This window comes from Drosophila biarmipes, chromosome 3R, assembly GCF_025231255.1.
Source record: "Drosophila biarmipes strain raj3 chromosome 3R, RU_DBia_V1.1, whole genome shotgun sequence".
NCBI lineage: Eukaryota > Metazoa > Arthropoda > Insecta > Diptera > Drosophilidae > Drosophila > Drosophila biarmipes.
Window position 1 is genome coordinate 20,062,587 of NC_066616.1, and position 21,112 is coordinate 20,083,698.

Below are 21,112 nucleotides of genomic sequence, written 5' to 3' on the forward strand. Positions count from 1 at the left end.
CTAAGGTTTGTATTAAATTGTAGAATAATTATTAATTTTGTATAGTTTTTTAAAGTGAACATATATTAATTAGATACACATCTTTTAATGTTCTTACTTGGGTTCGAATAGTTGCGAGGCTTAGTCTCTTCAAATATTAGTTTATGAGTTTGTTTTATTATTTATTTGTTATTTTGAAAAGGTTCTACACCTTGTAGTCTATACGGAGGTATGGATACATCCCATTACCGACCTCCACAGACACGCTTTTGTTGCGGGCCCGTCCGCTCGGTTGGAAAGTGCTGCTCTTTGGGCTCGGCTCATCTCGCCTCATCATAAAAAAACCACTTCACTTTGGCTGCTGGTGCTTCTGCGGCTTCTGTTGGCCGGACGGACTGCGTCTGGAAACAGTAGCAACGTTTGCCTGCCAGTTTGATGCTGTTGACTGCTGTTGACGGCGATTACGTTGATGACGCGGAGACCGCAACGAATTTACGCGCAATTCTCCACCGTGCTTCAGCTTCTCCAGCCTCAGCCTGGGCTTCAGCTTCATCTCAAGTGCCGAGAGGTAGTCCAAGCGGCGAGGTAAGCATTTAAATAAATGTGTGTACCCACGAGACCCAGCAAAACGGCAAAATGTTAGCACACCTTAAAGGCGACCTCAAAGATACCAAATGTGTGCTAACTTACAAAAAAAAACTTTTTAAAATATTTTTATGTAAGAATGATTTTTGAATGTTTTTTCCCATTCTGTAGGTAAAATCATTTTTTTCTCATTAAAAAAAATGAATTAAAAAAACAAGTTTTGAAGATTATTTTTTTTAATATCTTTGAAATTCTAACAAAAATATATTGTACAATTTATATACAAAAAATATGTTGGTTATCATTAAAAATGTTTTTGGTTGGTTTGGTGTTTGAACAATTTAGATTGTTGTTTATATTATGTATGTATAGTAATGCATATTAAAGACCCTTCATAATTTTCTTGCAAAATATTTTTGCTGAGGTGTGGGTTAATCTGTGTGTTGACCAAAAACTACAAGAACAGTCTGAAAAGTAAGAAAAATCAGTGGCTGCTATTGTTGTTGCTGCCACTGTGTTACCGGCTGCAAAGTAAAAGGGTTAATTCATTTAGCCATTTCGACTGCGTCATCTCTTTGTGGCTTCTTAACATAAAAAAACCTGGAAGCCGCTGCAATTTTGACAAGCGAACACACCGCGTTTTTAGCGACTTTAAGTGCAACAACAAAGGACGGCAGCTCTTTGAGTTGTTTTTTTACTTTCTGGTTATTCCTTGGGATTCCAGGGATCTGCGACTTTTTCGAGTTGATCTTAAGCGCGTGTGCCCTGCCCAGAAAAAAGGAAGCTGCGAGATTTATTTACATATCCGATTTTATGCGTTCTTGTAGTTAGCTGGAACGTTGACTTCCTTTAAATGAGTATTTTAGCAATTTCAAAATTGATTAAAAAATATTTAAGATCAAAGTTAATATTACACGACGGTTTTAGAACAAAGCTACAAACAACCTTTTTTAAAAACATTTTATGTTGGTGGTTTTATTGGTTTTGTTGCTTGGATATTTATAATATAATTTGAAGACAATATTCCAAAAACGTATCTCTTAGATTCATTACTTTAGTTTGATATTTTATTATATTTCAAATCATCATCTTATAAGAAATTTAATTTCAAACTAAACACAATGTGAGGACCATACGATACATTCCTTTGCCTTAGGCAGATAATGACCCAATACAATTTAATTTCGAGCATCATTGTGCCCCTACATCGCCCCACAATTAGGCGGCTCGGGCTGTTACGTAAGCGTTCCGTACTGCAAATTGCTGGCGTTACGCCCCTCCCAGGGGGCATGGCGGCGGTCCACATGCCATTACAGCGGCTAAATGCGAGTGCATAAATAACAATTACAGCTGCGGCAGCGGCAGCGGCAGCAACAATAATAATAATAGCAGCAATAATAGGCAACTCGGCCGCTCAGGTGTCAATTGGGGGCCGCGCTGACCGCCGGCCATTTTGCAAAAGCGCATTCTACTGATCGCCCATATATCGGCATATAATGCCCGTTGATTATTATGTTTACACTATGCGCGGTCTGCGGTCGCCGGTGGCCGAGATTGCCGGTCCCGGTAATGATCCCGGACCGTTCAAATCTCAATGCAAATCAACGGCAATTAATAATTCATCGCCCGCTGGGCCTCCCCCATCCACGGCGTCCGAATCCGATGGCAATTATGCGCCTCCCCGCCGGCGGGGGCTGCGGTTTCCATAGGAAAGAGCAGCACAATGAGCTGGAAAAGCGCCTGTGCTGGGTACCCAGAGGGTGGTTCGGAAAACTTTCACACTGCTGGGTTTTTGGGGACAAATGCAGAGGTTTTAGGGAAAAACCTTTTATGAATACTGAGTTCTAAACGTTAACTCTTAAACTGTTTTTTAGACGTTATCTCTTAAAACACTCTCTATAAAGCATAATTTGAGTCTAAAAACTATAACATTTTCTCAAAATCTTTTTTAAATCCCAAAAAATACTATAGGTTTGGTAAAGGATCCCTCTTTAAAAGTAAATTTTAAATAAACCAAGTTCTCCTTTCTTTAGGTCTTAAAAATGTACTCCAGAATGTTTAATTTTTTCAGTGCATTTAAAAGGTTTTAATATTTTAAAGATCAGTTACCCTCAAATATAATTAGTTACTAAAATCAGTATGGCATTTAAAATTTTAAATATATTAATTTTAGAATAAACAAGATGGAATATAATTATTTAAAGAATCTTAATAAAAATATTGATAGAGGGAAAACGAAATTTTAAAATAAACAAATAAGCAATGAAATTTAAGAACTACACAATCCACCTTCGCTTATCCAACTAAATCTTTGCCTATATTCAATAAAATAAATTTAATATGCAAAACAGCCGGACTGCGGCTCTTGCAGCAGCATTACAAACTGCTCCAGTGGCCGCCTGTCGTCCAATATCAGCAAATTTGCAATAAAATATTTGTCTGGCCGTCGCTTTCAGTGGATCGGAGTGGGGTTTTCGCGGCTGGCAGGCCAACAGTGGGTCGTCGAGTGGTCGCCGCCCGGCTACTGCAAATTATTTATTTGCACCTTTCGCCGCCATCGTCTGACTTGGACTGGCCTCCATCCCTCCTGCTCCCCATCCCCCTCCAATATTCTCTTTCTCCGGCGAACTGCATTTCCATTTGCTTATCAAATCGCTTGCAATCGGCAGAGTGAGAAATGCAGGGCAAATATAAATATTAGTCGGCTGGAAACGGGTGTCACATGCACTGAAGAAAACGCAGCTCTATATGATTATTTTACAAAATGTTTGTATTATTTAATTGTATTATATTTTCCTATCCTTGAAACATGCCAAATAGGACTTTTCTGGAATACAGGTGGTCGAGTTTTGGAAACGGGTAATAAGAACATGATTTCGATATTTTATTCATTAAATTTTGTTTCAGTGTGGCAGAAGGGGACGCGATCTAAGACTGGCGTATGAAATTAGGCGCTGCCAATGCGCCGCCAGCCATTTCGACCTGTCCGATGCATGAAAAGTGTGAAAACGAATTAGTGGCCGAGCTCAGGGATTCCGAAACTGGCTCAGGGTATGACTGACTGAAGGAATGAGGGCCGAGGGCAGACAGAGGTCGCAAAAGTTATTAAGGTCTTTCCACTCGTGATGTCTAAGCGAGTCCGAAAGGTGAAATCGAATATGGGTTAGAGATAAGGTCGGCAGTAAAGTTTGACCTAACATATGAAAAAGTTCTAGTGAATGGGTATTTCACACCAATTTTTGTAAGTTAATGTAAATCCTAATTGATATTTTTGGACTGAAAAATTGAGACCTCCGCTTTTTGGCGAAGAACCGATATTTTGTTGTGACTTTTCTTGGCCCAAGTTGTTCAAAACTGATCCGAAACCTATAAGACGGGTTGTTTTGGATAGCTAACAATCTACATAATTGAATTCAGTAATTTTCTGGTTTATTCAAAAAAATAAAAAATTTCGTAATTTTTGACTTTTTTTAAGGGGTAGCATCGTAATTTTTTGCGAAAATTGGTCTAAAATAAAATATTATAGCTGTGAATGCCAATTGATAGGAAATTTTATAACGAGTTCAGTAAGGTATGACATTCCATTTTTGAACCATTAATTTTCTTGTTTCGCCCAAAATACTGAGAATTTTGGGGTGAAAAATAAAAACCTCAGTTTTTTGCGAAGAACTGGTATTTTTCTCATCGTCATTTTTTTGCGAAAATCGGTCTAAAATAAAATATTTTAGGTGTGAATGCCCATTGATAGGAAATTCTATTACGAGTTCAGCAGGGTATGACATTCCATTTTTGGACCATTACTTTTTTTGTTTTGCTCAAAATACTGAGATTTTTTGGGTGAAAAATTATGACCCCAGTTTTTGGCGAAAAACTGGTACTTTTCTTTTACAATTTTGGGTGTAACTTGGTCAAAAAAGGTCCGAAAACTAAAAGACGCACTGTTTTGGAAATCTAACAAGCTAGACAATTGATCGCAGTAATTTTCAGGCTGTTTCTAAAAACTAAAAATTTTTTCAAAATTTTTACTATTTTACAAGGGGTGCATCGTAATTTTTTGCGAAAAATGGTCTAAAATAAAATATTTTAGGTGTGAATGCCAGTTGATAGGAAATTTGATTACGAGTTTAGCAAGGTATGACATTCCATTTTTGGACCATTACTTTTTTTGTTTTGATCAAAATACTGAGATTTTTAAGGTAAAAAATTATGACCCCAGTTTTTGGCGAAAAACTGATAATTTTCTTTGCCCTTTTTTGGTGTAACTTGGTCAAAAAAGGTCCGAAACCTAAAAGACGCACTGTTTTGGACTTCTAACCAGCTACATAATTGATAGCAGTAATTTTCAGGTTGTTTCTAAAAACAAAAAATTTTTTCAAAATTTTTGGCTATTTTACAAGGGGTAGCATCGTAATTTTTTGCGAAAAATGGTCTAAAATAAAATATTTTAGGTGTTAATGCCAGTTGATAGGAAATTTTATTACGAGTTCAGCAAGGTATGACATTTCATTTTTGGACCATTACTTTTTTTGTTTTGATCAAAATACTGAGATTTTTAAGGTGAAAAATTATACCCTCAGTCGTTGGCGAAAAACTGATATTTATCTTTTAAAAATTTGGGTGTAACTTGGTCAAAAACGTGCCGAAAGCTAAAAGACGCACTGTGTTCAACAGCTTATAATTAACATAATTGATCGCAGTCATTTCAGGGTGATTCCTAAAACTACAAAATTTGCTAAATTTAGACTATTTTACAATTGTAATTTTTTTTTCAAAAACTGGTCAAAAATAAAGGTCCTAATGCCACTTGATAGTAAATTTTATTACGTTCCATTTTTGAAGCATTACTTTTCTTGTTTCTTCCAAAACACTGATTTTTTTATACATACTTTGAACAAATATATATTATTTAATTTTTTTTTATTATTTTTAGTAACAATAAAAAATAATAACACATCTCTTAAATAATCTTTTAAATACATTTAGTTTATGAAGAATATCACATTCATAAGTCCATAAAATATCAAAACGGATTTGTAATTCCCTTCTCAAACCAATTTCTGGTCTAAGTATGATCGAAAAATACCAAAAATGCAATATCCTGGAATTTATGGCTGCTCTTTGGGCACAACTCCTTTGAAAACAGCTGTCCTCGGACGACTTTCAACACATGTCGCTGGTTTGCTGTTTGCTCCACAAACGGATAACCAGAAGGCCGGAGAGCAGAGCTAAATTGTCACTTGCACACGGGCGCCCAATAATTATAACAATGGGTGGCCAGCGCGGCAGTCGCCGAGTTGTGGACACTGGAGCTGTAAACTGCGTCGTGTTCACAAATTTGTTTGCTGCATTCCGCAACGGTGGTCGCCGCCGAATGACAAAATGCTCAGAGCCCAAAGCACCGAAACGCAAAAAACGCACAAAATGCTGCAAAAAATGCGAGGAAAAAATCGAGAAGCGAATAAACCAAGCCATCGTCACATATGACAAATTTTGTTGTTGAAAATCGTGTAGCTGTTGCGTGTGGCTTTTGCCAATCGAAGAACCCAGCGGGGCAAGGGGGCGTTGCGGGGCAGGGGCGGTGGGAGGTGGGCGGTGGGCAGGCGGCTGCCACATGCGTGGCGCATGCGTGGTGGAGTCGGTGACTATGACAAATCGCCACATGGCAGGCGGCCAATTAGCAAGAGGAGAAGTCCATGCAGACTGGTTTGATGCCACCTGATAGACCCAAGATTAATTACGGCTAAGAGCCGGGCTAAGCTCCTCTATGTGTGGAATATATGGATGGGCTTAGCGATCGAACCTAATACCCATATATCATTAGGAAATTTATTTAGAAATAAAAAAAACCATAAAAAAATATATATTTTATTAAATTTTGTTTCTAAAACCCTTTGACATTAGAAAAAAATATGGTTAACTTTCAAAAAATATCCTAAAAATACTAAGACAATCTTGAAAAGTGGGTTAACGTTTTTAAAAACCTTGTTTATTTTTTATATACCTTTTAATTTGTAAAGAAATCGTTTGAAAAATTGTATAAGCCCAGTTAAACTCTCACTTGGATTATACTAGGACCCTCCAAAGGTTCGTGAAAGATTAACTGGACATTATCAATAGGCTTGATTTCCTCTGTTTTGCACTCCAACTTGACTAAGGATTGTTTACGTTCCCAATAGATAAGGAACTGAAAACGGAATCCATTAATGTATAATTCATATATGTATACTAAATCCCAGATAATTCTTACATTCTTCTGATAGGAATCCCAAATATCCTGGCAATTCTTAACTCTGATCAACAAGGGCTCTAGTTCTTCACCGCTGTTCCGCACTTTTACAACATCATGGAGTAGAGCTTCTGTCAGCTTTGGGCACTCTATAAGCACAAGTTCTATAAGTCTGGGACTGGCCTTGATAAAGTCCAAAAGTTGATCATCGAAAAGTTCGGGGCAATTGCCAAAGATGGCATACCTTTGGGTTACTGGAAGACAGAGCTTGGTCATGTCCTGATCTTTAAATTTGAAATCCACCAGCTCTAGCTTTTCCAAGCTTAAACAGCGATTAAGACCCAGTTCTGATAAATACTTTCCATGGTCCATGAAACTGCAGTTGAGCTGAAGACTCTTAAGGTGACTTCCTTTCTCCGCAATCACTTTGGATAAAGCCTTTAGAGAGTCCCCACTTTTTGTGAGCTTAGTGATCTTCAAAACCAAGAGTTTCGACAATCTTAGGATTTCATTTGGACTGGATAGAAAGCTCTGAAGATTTATCAATAGACTCTTAAGGTGTTTACACTTTGAGATTCCCAAAAGTGGGTAGGTAAAGTCCCCTGGAAAATGTAATTGCATCAAAGGCGCCTCACTACTCAAAATTTCCTCCAAAGCTGAGTTGGAAATCTCCTGATGCATCTTTAAGGTTTCCAGTCTTCGAAACTGTTCTATAAAACAGGCCTGTATAGGAGCATGTATCTCCAGGTGAAGCAGGTTGCTCAAGAGTTTTGGCAAGGCATGAAAAGGCCATTGTGGCACATTTGTAATATTCTTGTTCACCGAATTACCCCACGAAATTTCACAGGATTCCACATGGACCAGTCGTTCAATGCCCGCCTGTTCCAATATGTTCAACTCCTCCTGCAGCTGTTCACTGCGAAAATGGATGCTACGAAAATCCGAATACATATCTTGAAGAAATAAATTGAGATTCGATCCGTGCAGTTTCCACTGCATTTGACCCAAATCTAAACGTTGGTGCTGATCCTTCCACAGGGTATTGAATGCCTCGGGTACATTTTTAAAGTGCCTATGGAGCAGAGTTTGATCCTTGATACTCAGCTTCCTGAGAACCATGTTTATCAGGGCCAGATCCTCATTTTCGGTCTCTGAGTCACTGCTACCCACCATGAACTTCCTAGTCCTATCCTCCTTGGTGTTCGGAGGCATTTTTGTATATCAATGTTGAAGAATTTGTGGAAAGTTTAAAATATTATCAAGTGTTCTGTGTGAATAAGGGAAAATCGTTGCCTGCTGTGATAGTTCAAACTATATATATTAGCTTCTTATACATATTTATTTGATATATTAGTATCTGTAGGATAAGTATCTGTTGCTCTAGATATAATACACACATAATATTAAAGTATTTATAAATATTGTTCTATAATTCTATAAAGATGTTGGATAATATTCAGATTTAATTGCACTTCTTTCGCAACTTAGGATGACTGTAGGATTGAGTCGAATAATTTTCTATCCCACTATACTTTATCGATCTATTTTCGTGAAAATCTCCTCATGCACTACTTTCCATCTGACACTTGTGGCACTGCTACCTCCCTGCTGAGACGGGATGCTAACGAGGCATGGATATGTTTTCATTTCAAACTGATTTTGTTTTATGGACCCAGGCATGGGGCCCGACCTGATCGACGGGGACACTCGTAGCGATCCAGTTGGACTTTTCCAATCCCATCTCGGGCGGCTCTTCTTGAAGCTCTCCGCCGATGCCGAACCGTCGCGTGGTTTTCCAAAACTCTCCGCTAATGAGCTGACGAGTGGTTCGGTTTGGGCTCTTATTTATGACACCTGCCTGCTCATATCTCGGCTTTTGTTTCCAAAACATTTTGCTGTGGCATCAATTAAGCGATAGACGCTAGACTTGCCATAAAAACAAGTTTCACAATGGAAACTAAGGGGAAACGACTAGCTCGTTAAAATTGTGTGTGTGCCGCGTGTGTTTCTGGGCTGCTGGAAAATATGAAAATTGAAATGTTTTATTAATGTACTTCAACAACTTCTGATGCAAGTTAATTAAATAAATGTTTCGGTGCCTCGACTGCTGTTTATTGCTCTTGTCGACAACCGTTGCAATTCTCGCTATTTCTGACAGCCTAGACACATTCGAGGAGGCGAATAAGAAATAGCTTGCCGTTGGGTGGCAATGCAAACTCCACCCCAGATGTGGATGTGATTAGATTTGCGAAAGGCAGGAACAGCCAGGCTACCAAATTGTCCGCTTCCAATGTATAACAATTTTAAAATAAAATTACAGGGTATTTTTGACATTTTTTCATAGCTTATATAACCAAAGATACTATGTATCTATAAGATACTTATATATGAAGTCTAATATTCTACTCATTTTAATGAAGTTAAAAGTAAACCCATAAAGTAGTTAACTTAAGCTGCACTTAACTAACGCAATACAAATATACTTTTTATATAAGTCGCATCTACTTCTCCCATAAAAATATAATAAAAAGAAACTCTATTATATCTAAAATCAGTTTATAACAATTTGTTTCTTACAAATTTCTTGGCATCATAAAGTTTAGCTTTCAATTGACTTTGGCAATTCTAATAAATAAATAATATAATGTGTTCATTAGATGCATTTTCAATATTTATAAATTGGTCATTAGACTATTAAAACCTGTCCATTTTCCACATTTTTCAATCAGCGCATCTAGTCAAGACGTTTCTGGCCAAAGCCTCTCCCTAGCGCAATCAACAAGTGCTTAACATTTTATTTCTCTGTTCATTTACTGGCTTTGGGCCGTCTCGAGCGGAGGAAAAAAATAACGTTTATGGCCTTGTCGGGTGGGCCTTAGAGCCAGATACAACTGCAAGATACACATGTGGATACACAGATACAATTTGTGCCTGCCCGCATTTGGGGCGTTTACATTTGGCTTTGGCCCGCAACCCGTTTAAAAGTCTCGGAAATTCGGTTGGGTTTTGGGTAAATATTTTAATTATTTTTGTTCACATGTAAACGCCCAGCGAACTAGATTCGCTCGTATCTAAGATCTGTGAGCGGATTTGCAGAGGTTCAGGTGCTTAAACATATATCTCCATCACCATTTGATCGAAGGGACCTGCTGCTGCGTTGCTTTCTCATTAGCGGCTCATTAGCTTGGCCAATTGACGCCCTCGACGCCCCGCCGCCAAATCGCGCAACACGGGAAGCTCGTTATTAAGGCCTGGCCAGCTGATTACTGATCACAATGCGCAGCCAATCCGATGGCCGGCTAACCAGGTGAGCTGCAATTACCTGCACGCGAATAAACAATTCCAAACATCTCTGGGCGTTTATCACTGCCTCTCGGTCCGACGTCTTGCCATTTTCCAGGCCTGTTGGCGTTTAATTTTACGGCTTTATTAGCTGGCCCATCGCTGGATCGCTCGGTGCCTCTCTGCCGAGGAAGGTAATTTGACGGCCCCCAGGGCTACCACCTGCATTCATCTCGGTCTTCAGGTTGAGCTACTGTCCGCCGATGTGTCGGCTAATATGAGGGGTTCCTCGGCAGTCGGCGGGCCGCTCTGGGAGGTCTTTGATGTTCGGGGCATGCAATTGGTGGCCCGAACTCCGTTAAATGGCACTCAACGTTCTGCTAAATATCGCAGCAAAAAGTGGCCACATTTTCGTTTGCCTCATTGTATCCCAAAAAAGATACTTTTTATATTGGGCATGCAGGTATTTATTCCAATGCTAGCTATCCACAAAATGTAATTAAGTATAGTGGTATTTGTTTTCTTATTTCTGTCTAAAAATATTCAAGGTATGATGAATATTTTTAGATGATTTTGTATAATTACTTCCAAAACTGAAGATTTAAATTGCTGAAGACGCTATTTACTATACCGTAAAGGGACTATTTGGCTTGTTTCCAAGATTGGAAAAAAAGGAAAGAGATTACTTTAATGTTTAATAACTATCTGCCTGCAGCTAATACATCATATTTCTGATATTTCATATTTTTTTAAAATAACGTATCATTTGAAGAACATATCTTATGTATACTCAAAAAAACAATTCATACTCCGAGTTTCTAAAAAGAGCTTCCCGACATTTTTGCATTTGTAAAATACCCACTGGCAGGACTTTCGGTACTTTGACCCCTTTCTGGTCAGTCAACCTGCACTTCTGCTGCAAAGTTAACAAAAGTATCTCAAGCTCGCTGCTGCAGAAGTACACGTTTTATCAATCACGTTGAATCTGCGGGCATTTGGCTCGGAACTATGTGGGCCCAACTTCCTCTCGCACTCCTTGCAAATGTCTTCATCCTCCCGCCACTTGTTGGTTTTGATTTATGCGCGCAATTTGCGTTATATAAAACACGTATTTATGCGGTGGGATCTTAAGAGAGGCTTACGGAATGTTATCCCCGATTATGGGCGGGAATTCAATTGGAAAATGCGAACGGACAAACATTTTGTTTGCGGCTTAATGACCAGTCGTTGACTTGCTTAGTTTATGCCATGCGCCAGCCCCGAACAACATTCAATAATAGTAATAGTAATAATAATGATAGCAACTGTAAGCGCATCGCTCTGTGATTTTATGGCCAAAAGTACTGGCAGAGGACAGGGCCGAAAACCGGACCTGATTTTCCTTGCCACAGCGGGCAATTGGGATTGGCTGGGAGCGTGCGTGTGGCATTTATGTCGAACTGTCAGGCCGGGAAGACAGGCCTAAAGTCTAGTGACAATGTTGCCCTAGACGACAGTCCCCTTCACATGTTCTCCGGGTTGGTCCACTCTCTTCACGCTAATTGCCATTTACACCTAAAACAGCAATCAAACTGACATCAATTTCTATACTAATTTGGATGAGAAATGCGGGAGGATTGGAAATTTATGTTGGACAATAAAGTACGCATGCTACCCTGGAATAATGTTATAAGATGGTGTGGGTTAGATTTGAAAATTCACTGGGTATCTAAAAAAAAATGTTGTTACAGTATTTTTTTTTATTTAAAATTCTCTAACAAATATTGAGCTAGAATTTTATTTTAAAAGATCCAAATTATATATATTTCGAATTTTAAAATACCCTCTTCATACCCCAACTTATAAAATAAAGACTTCGTCAAATGGCCGATCTGCCTTTCCAAAACTCCATTGTGTAGCCTTTACCATTTTGATGGTTCCAACATTTTTTATGGGCCTTGTTCAAAGGGTTTCAATACGAATGGCTCGTTAATTTCTCCCTGTTTATTTTTTCTGGGGATCTCCGCACCAGACAAAATACCAGAAAAACGTTTCGGTGTAGATCTATAAAAATTCCGATTTTTAATATGCAAATGAAGAAATTAAGGTAATTCGCATGAGACAAAGGAAATTCTGGAGCAGACGCCTCAATTAATAACTATTTGGCGATAATATCGATCGGCGATAGTAAACTTTATCGCTGGATTGTAAAAAATCAACGGCACGCTGTGTTATTGGATCAATTATTCGGTCGAGGAAGATGAGAATGGCCATCGACTCTAATGAACACATTACATAAAATGTTGAGTTTTATGCCCCACTCTGGGAGTCGGGCATTTTTTCTCCACTCTCTTTTTACTGGACGCGCCAATTAGAAGGGCTTGGACTTGGTCTGGGACTCGGTTTTAATGGCAATGGGCCAAGCCATGTCTGGGCTTTGGTTTTATTGTCTAGCTACTGATCTGTATCTGTATCTGCTGTATTACTCATGTTACCGTCGAGGAACGGACGGCATAAGAAATGTGGCCGCTCCTCATCAACCCGGTCATTACTTGATTAAGTTCATTTTGCGGCCCAGTTCGGTACTGTTGTTGTGGAAAACCGATATGGGTAAGCGATACCCACCGATTTTTCCTCTACCCAATAATGCAAGGCCTGTGTGTGACAAGTTGCAGTTACCAAAGCCAGCAAAGCTGCATAAATCCCGAGCTTATGGTGTCTAGCATTTCACCTGCCCGAAATGCTTCATAACTTACCACTTAATTGCATTCCAAAAATTATTCGACTTATACAGAAGGAGTTATTGGGTTTCCAGCGAACATCAATTCAACGGGGGAATATTCGATCGCTCGTCATGTTCCCAGATTTCTGGCTGCTGTCTCACCTCATCAATCAATGCTCGTAAACCGAAATCGAAAATCTATTTTTGCTAATATCGCATAATCTTGATTACTCATTTCCGGCGCTCATCTCAAAACAGTATTGTCAAAGGCAATTGCAAGGGGCTGGGGGCCTCGAGGTGAACTTGTGTATACCCTACCCATAAGATCCTGATTAATTCTTGCCACTTAAACTTTATTCAGTGCATTTATCCGTTAGATACTATAGTTGGTTTCTAAGACAAAGGAATCTCGAGTATTGAAGTGGAAAAAAAGAAATTGCGCTCCGTCATTAAGCCGCGGAGAGACCTGATTCGGAGCCACAGACAGACGGAGACCCAGAGACCGTCAAGTACTCAATAATTCACAAAAAAATACAGATATATGAAAAAACCCCAGCGTTGGAAATAAAACGATCAATACGAGCGGGGCCCCGGCCAAGAGGGATCGACAAGTAAAAGAGCAAAACGCAACAACGAGAAATTGAAAAGCCACAAGTCATCTCAGCTGGTGGCTTAAAAGGCGCGTGCTAAGCCATTCATATTCATAAAAAGAGCCCCAGCGCGAGACCCCAGAGCCAGCTCAAGCCAAGCTAAAAAAAATGGTAAAAAGTAAAAAAGCGAAATATAAAAAAGGATTGGCCAGACCTGGACGGCGGGTGGGTGAGGTTGGGAATCCGAGCCAGCAGCAGCGGCTTCGGATGGGGCAAAAAACTGGACTGAAGAACCCAACGAAAGCAAACGGACCTCGGGAGACAGACAGTCACTGGGAGATTGGCGGGTTCAAGAGGGGAGTACGAGAGGCCTGCGACCGAAGACCCAAAGACTGAATGTCGGCTACAGTTCCGCAATGTCGCCGGGCGACAGCATCAGCATCAAGTCAACATGCCTCCAATACTTTATGCCTTAGAAAGCAACTCACGGCCCAGGAGAAAACAGAAAGGGGGGAAGAAAGGGTATATGGAGGGTCTTCTACTTGGATCTATATAATATTATATTTTGACATACCATCCTGTGAAGTGTAGGGATTATTAAAACCATATATCATTTGTGAAATCTTATTATTATACATATTTTTATCTATCCTAAAATATAGCCCTATATTAAAAACATTCTTGTAGTAGTGGTATATTGATATTTTATAATATAGTATAATATTTGCAGAAGGATTAGGATTAAGATCTAATTAGTATATGCAAAAGAAAGTATCACGTTCAGTTTCTTAACTATGATATAACTATAGTTATCTTGATACATGTATGATCCAATTATCTTTTATAGTTTCTGATTAATTTTACATATAGAGACTCTATTACTTGGATCTTTATAATATTATATTTTGACATACCATCCTGGGAAGTGTAGGGATTATTAAAACAATATATCATTTCAGAAAGCCTTTGTTATACATGTTTTTGTCTATCTGAAAATATAGCCTTATATAATACTTATATCAGTTATGTAATGATATATTATAATAAAATATAATATTTGTATAATGATATGTTTCTCAACTATGATATAACTATAGTTCTCTTGATAAACGTATGATCGCATTATCCATTCTAGCTTTTGACTAATCTTAAAACTGAAATCTATCATACATTTCAGTATCATTTACCTACTTTTTTAGTTTTAGTTGGTAAGCCCCTTGTTAAAGCTCCCTAAGACGAAGTACCCTTTGAGGGTATCCAAGACTCTGACAAATGCGACTTTTCCCTTTCATATTTGTTTCTGTTGCCTTTTTAGGGATGGGCATATCCGATTTTTTGTTACAGCTCAAACTTTACGGACGGACTGAGCCGTCGTTGCTGTTGTGATTGTTGTGGCTGTTGCCGTTGATGTTTTTATCTTGTAGTCAGTCAGTCACAGTTGTTGTTGTCGTGGTTGTTGTGTTCCCCCGATGCCGATGCCGATGCCGAATCCGATGTTTTCAGAGTTACCTTTGGCCGGGCTTTTGGCATTTGGTTTCCATAGACTGGCTGTGTGATTTAGCAGTTTGATTGATTGGATTAGGTACTTATGTTATTAATTTACTTCTATTTATAAACAAGCCAGCCGGACAAAGGTTTTGTATGTTTCGAGGGCTTTTGCCCCTCCCCCGACTCAGGAAAATTTTCAATTTTCATTCAGAACTTGGAGACAATCGATGGGCCGCCGTATGAATGAATGGTGAGCACATGGATTCGGATGCTCTTGGCCTGACAAATCGTGAACTGAGCTGACTTGAGCCCGACGATTAATGCTTCATTTCCGGCTAACAAGCCGCACTGATGAGATCTCCGCCTCGGCGCAGCTAATTTATTCAGTTTTCCATGTCAAGTGTAAAGAAATTAATATTTGGCTTATCATGGGCCATCCCCTGACCCATCTGCCCCGCACAACCGCAGACCAATCAAACAATCAAATCGTTTTCAACACTTTAGCATAATTGTAAGTTATTTGGCCGCACCGCCGTTAAGCGGGTTGCATTTGCATTAATCGATTTTTCGGCATTTTTGCGATAAGCATCGGCTTGAGAGTGGAGTCGAGTCCGAGATTTTCATTAATTGAGGCTGGGGAAACGGTACAGCAAACTGATCAAATCTCTCGGGTGAGGCTGCTGCGGCAACAAAATCGCTGATAAGCATCGCCGGTCGAGGGAAAAAACATCGGGAAAAGAAATCAACAGATGATCGCACTCGGCTGGTGGTCCCTCCTCTTCTTGTTTTGACCAGGCCAAAAATGTCAAACTTCTTCGCTCTCGAGGCCTCATTAGCGTGGCAAGTGTGGAGCAGAGTCGCCTCCTACCCCTCCTCCTCCGCCGTCGATATCGACGCCTGACCAGGTGTAAATGTAAATAATCTCGGCCACGTTGACACTGCACTAGACTGCTCCACATGAGGGCCCGAGTCTGTCTGTCAGCCATAAAATGTCGCATTTTTAATTAATTTTCATTTGGTATTTTACTAATGTTTATTTCTTAAAGGTATAATCTTTAACCATCGATCTTGGGTTGGGAATTGATTTTTGTCTTGAGAGATCCGTGCAGAAATATCATTTGGATCTTTGGTTTTACATTTTCATAATTTGATAATGTTAGATTTTTACACAAAAATTGATATCGTTTTATTAAAGCTGTAAAAAATCTTTACAACTGTTATTATGAACAGCCAAATCACTAAGGAATTTGTCTTTTACCAACGATCGGAAGTTTGGAATTAATTTTTGTCTTTAGATATCTCCTAAGATGCAGAATTATCATTTGGATCTTTGGTTTTACATTTTTATAGTTTTATAATTTTGATTTTTATACAGTAAAAATCTTCCATACATTAATTTTTAACAGTAAAATAAAGGGTTCGAGTAAACCGTTGAATACCTAATGATTTTGGGCTTGTTTAATATGTGTTAAAGCCTTTCAGAAACAATCCTAAAATCTAGTATAGTTTTTTAATGGAAAGAGAACAAAAAATCAGTCAGTGTCATAATAAAAATAATAAAGGACTGAGCAGAGACCATTTAATGCGTGTCAAGTCTTGGCCATTAACTTGGCACCATGTCTCCCACAAGTTACCAACTTTCGTTGCGCTAGTAATGAACTTAGCCTGGCTAACAAAGGCAAAAAGGTAGACTGCTTCAGAATGGCAAACAACACAACAACACAACAACACGAGACAAACAGACGCATTGGAGCGTTGCAAATGCATTTTAGCCATTTTGTTACCCGCTTTGGTGACGTGTCGGGATGTTGCCAGTCGCCAGTTATTGCCCCAAGGCGTCACTCCTTTTGGGGATCAGCGGAAGGAACGACATCAGCTCCAGCATCAACATCAACATCAGCATCAACATCAACAGCAGTTGCAACAGCAGCACCCATCTCAAGATGACTGGATCTCTGGGCCTGGGACAAACCCTTTTTCTATTTCCGCTCGCTGCTTTTTGCTATCCCAAGAGCTGGCAGTGAGCCTTCTTATCTGCGTGTTGTAATCGAAAACACAAGAGATTTGGCCAGAACGGAGTTTTCGAGCTCAGTGGAAAGGAAGTCAGAGATGAAAATCTTTTATTATCTGAGCACTGGCACATGGGAGTTTCTGAGTTATGGAAAATGTAAAGGAAATAGCTAGATATAAAAGTTCTGACTAGACAGATCTGGTATTATAAAGTATCATTAAAATTTTGTTTTTTTTAATAATATTTTATAAAGGTTAACATAGATATAGGTTTGAGATATTATACATATACCGTCTTGTAACTGCCATATTTCCAGTTCTCGCCAGATAAAAATATATAACAAATTGCCATCGAAGAATGCTCTCAATAAATGCATCCTTAGGATATTTTTCTATCCCCATCTTTGTTTTTGCTCGTGCTAAGCCAAAAATTTGTAAATGAGAGCCTAAAACGGGCATAAAATTAAAGGAACAAGACGGGGAAAAATAAAAATCGGCGCACGGCAGTCGTAAAGTAAATGATCAGTTCGAGCCGAGGGACTGGGCTCCACCGAGGGCATACCTTGTGGGTATGCCCCTCACCTATAAGACCGAAAATCTTGGACCCTTTTGCCTGTCTCGCTTTGGTGACATTCTGGTTGTTGAATTGTTGTTATGGCTTTTCGCTGTTCCTGTTGCTTTTGTTGCCGCGTGTCATTTTCGAAATTATATGTCACACTTTTGGCGTTAAAACAGGCACACGACTGGCCAGAAAAGTCCGACCCGTTTCAGAGTCCTGATTTTTATTGTCATGTTTTGATCTTTTCTTATTTTACCTCTCCTCGGGACTGGGTTGTTTTCGATTTTATTTTTTTTTTTGCCCTCTTGCCGAGGCCCGAATCGATGGAGTTGGAGTTGAACTTGAAGTCAAGGAATGCGCATAAAAGTTTTTATGTTGTCAGCCAAGTTAAGACGACGGCTGTCGCTGGGCCAGCGCAGGTCGAAGATGGTACTTACCCCTGGCACAACTCAATTGAACCGTTAAATGTATAAAAATATACACGGGCATTCAGAGAAATCATTCTCGAAGACAATGGCATCATAAATTCTGGCTTCTTGCAACAAGTGGCATTTGTTTCTTCGCCTTTTTCCCAGTGGCCAGTGAAGCGTTTAATTTGAAATTTGTCCCAAGCGAAGGGCAGTTAATCAAAGTCTGTGAGTAGGTGGTCTGCGATGCCTTTGTTTCGGGCTCTTTAAAATGTCCATCAATTTGCGTCATTCTGTGGCCAGCAATTTGACGTTTATATGAAGATCGCCCCCATATTTGAACTAGGAAAAGGGCTTAGTCGCTTTGGCTGCGATGCTTTATGCTGGTAGTAGCCCAAGTTTGACCCAAAAATTTAGATATGCAGCCTAGAAATCGCTTTGATTTCGGTTCGTGGTGGTTGTTTTGTCGACAACTCGTTAAAGTTGTCAATAAGTGCACCATTTTCGGCTTCTTATCAGCGCAGACACAAGATATGCAAGCGAACCCCCAGAAATGGGAAAACTCAGCTCAAACATCAAGTCGCAGCTCCTCAGCTCTCGGCAATTTAAATGGTAATTTCCCAATGAGGGAACTTCGTTTTGTTTGGATATGTTGTGATAATTACCCCGAGTTATTTTTATTTATATTTCTCTAGATAGTATTTCTCCAGCGGGGCGGGCGAGCGAGTTTTGTTATCTACGAGCTTTTACATTAAATACCGCTGGGGGAATTTGTAAAGAAATGCTAATTTCCCCGACGCGTGTGTGGTCGCCAACTAATTGGTTTCGACGAATCGAGAAAAAAAGTGGAGGACCAGGCCCGAAAATAAATTTCTTCCTAAATGGCAGATAAGTGTAAGTAGCTCCGGAGCCGCCAAACGAGCAGCTGAAACTAGGTGGCCTCTTGGGAGGCGGGTGAGGAAGAGCCGGCCAAGAGGCCAGTCCTAAGCAAGTTATTAGAATTCTTGTCACCTGGCCCAGGAACAAATTTACATGGCAACCAATAATTGAACAGCAATTTTCCATTTTCGCCACAAATTGCCAAGGACGTGAGGCCCGCCGTGGAGGGGGCGGGGGCGGGGAGCAGGTGGAGGAACTAAATTGATTTTTACACTTGAGCATTGTCTGAGTGTGTGTGCACTGGGAGAAAGCAGGTGATATTTGATTACAATTTTTTTAATTTACGCTTATTAAAATGAATGATTTTTCAGTTGCAATATTAAAATAATATAGGAAGTTGTTAGTATTTAAATTTTACCGAAGTCTATTGTAATATATATACATTATTATATATTTATATACTTATTTATTAAAAATTTTTATTTGAAAAAAAATGTATTTAAAATATTTATTAAATATATTTGTACTGTTTTTGTAGGAATTTAAGTTATATCTTTTTTATGAAATGCTATATCTCAAGGGTATCTCTCGAAGAATACGGGAATTTATTTACATTTTAAGAAACCCTTTACCCATTTTTTTGATCAAAATGTAACGCATAAATATGTGTGAAGAATACTTCTATCCTCTTGGATGTGAAATACCCAATTTTTTCGAGTGCATGGGCTCTGGAATCCACGCTTGCCTAAGGACACACACCGAGAGTGGCTCGAGTTAAAGTCAGGCCAGATTAGCAGTGACCAACACATGTTGCTGCTGCTTTCGTTGCTGCTGCATGTGCTGCTGCTGCATTTGCCGCTGCTGCTGCTGCTGCTGCTGCTCATCAAGGAACGACGCACGCAAGATGTAGCTACAAGTTGGACATGGTAGCCGCCAAGCCAAAGGGACAGGGACAAGGATTGGATTCCGCTCCGAGCGGCCACCAGCCACATTCCCAGTCCGCTGTTCAACGGCATGTTGCGATTTTAATTGAACCAGCCATTAATTAATTTTAACGCAAGGGATCAAGAGTAGGAAGTGGAGCTCAGGGATCCCTTTGGACTTTCAAGGTGATAGGTCCCCTGAAAATATTTAAAATTTCGCTTTCAAGTAGATACACAATTTTTAAAAACTCGAAAACACTCGAAATTTTTCCAATCTCCCCCCTTTTCCCCCACTGCTTAAAGGGTGTGATCACTTAAATACTATTACTTCTTACAGTTCGGTTGGTTTCCTTTGCGCTCCCGTATGCAAATCCAAATCGAGCGGCAATAATTTCATGATTGATGGCCGCGTAGTTCGGTTAACGGCTGCCGTTGATCGTCGATCGGGGATAGAGGATCGCAGATCTCAGACCACAGACCACAGATCGAAGCGCTGCGATCCAGGCGATCAGAGCGATCAACCGTTGGCAGGCCTTCGCATAAATAATAATAGACTCCTGGACCAGTTGTGCTAACATGGCTTGTGGTTAGCGTAATAATTCATCGGCTCCTGCAACGGGGGCCATCATTAGGCAGTCGAAACGGCTACTGGATTTGCGATCGGCGAGCGGGCCGAAAATATAAATCGCCCGGTAAGGCGACTCATCATCGATATTTGAGCGATTGAGGAAGCACCTGTAGATGAGCTCGAACCGCCAATGTTCGGTTATATCTGTGAGTTTGGGGCGTGTCATTCGATCGGCCGGGGAGTTGGGTCCATGCAATCACGATAATCAACATTAATTGTGAATCAATAAATGCACGCCTTGCCTTGGCCAAAACAGGGGCGGTGGGGGCGTGGCCCCGACTTTCATAATTGGCGCAAACGTGAGCAGAACGCGTTGCCAAGTTTGTTTAAAAAACCATTAATTAGCGAGCATAATTGCCGCGGCCAGATTTGAGATTAATTGGAATATGAAGATATGGCCAAGCGATTTCCCTTTGACAATCATTGGCAGAGTCGTAAACTAGAAGCACCTCCTATATCCTATAATATAATATGGGAATAGCAACGTGAGTTAGTTGGGGGGAATAGTTATTATCCAAATCAAATCACAAAATAGCCTACGAATATTAAGATGAATTAGAGTCCCAAAAATTTTCATTTGAGAAAAATATTAGAATCGTTCTAATAAAAGTTATTTTTAAATTTTATAATTGGGATTTTATAATTAGGGTTTTAAAATAAAAAAAATTTTGTTCTTATTTTATTTATTTTTCGGAATCCATTATTTATAAGGATTTATATTCTTTTAAATATTTTATTAAATATCTTCATCATTTTACTATATTAATGATACAACCGAAATTCCAAAGGACAAAAAATCTTTGAAGACCCTAACTTAGGAGACTGTTTCCCTATATAGTATCCCCACTAGGCCAT

General features: G+C 39.5%; 1 protein-coding gene across 1 annotated transcript; it reads right to left on the reverse strand.

The window, feature by feature from the left end:
* Positions 1-6,528: 6,528 nt before the first annotated feature.
* LOC108023603 (uncharacterized) lies at positions 6,529-8,085 on the reverse strand. The gene is made up of 2 exons (XM_050889100.1): positions 6,812-8,085; positions 6,529-6,748 (listed from the first exon to the last, which is right to left on the reverse strand). Exons 1-2 carry the CDS (start codon positions 8,000-8,002, stop codon positions 6,611-6,613), a joined length of 1,329 nt encoding a protein of 442 aa, XP_050745057.1. The 5' UTR covers positions 8,003-8,085; the 3' UTR covers positions 6,529-6,610.
* Positions 8,086-21,112: the final 13,027 nt, after the last annotated feature.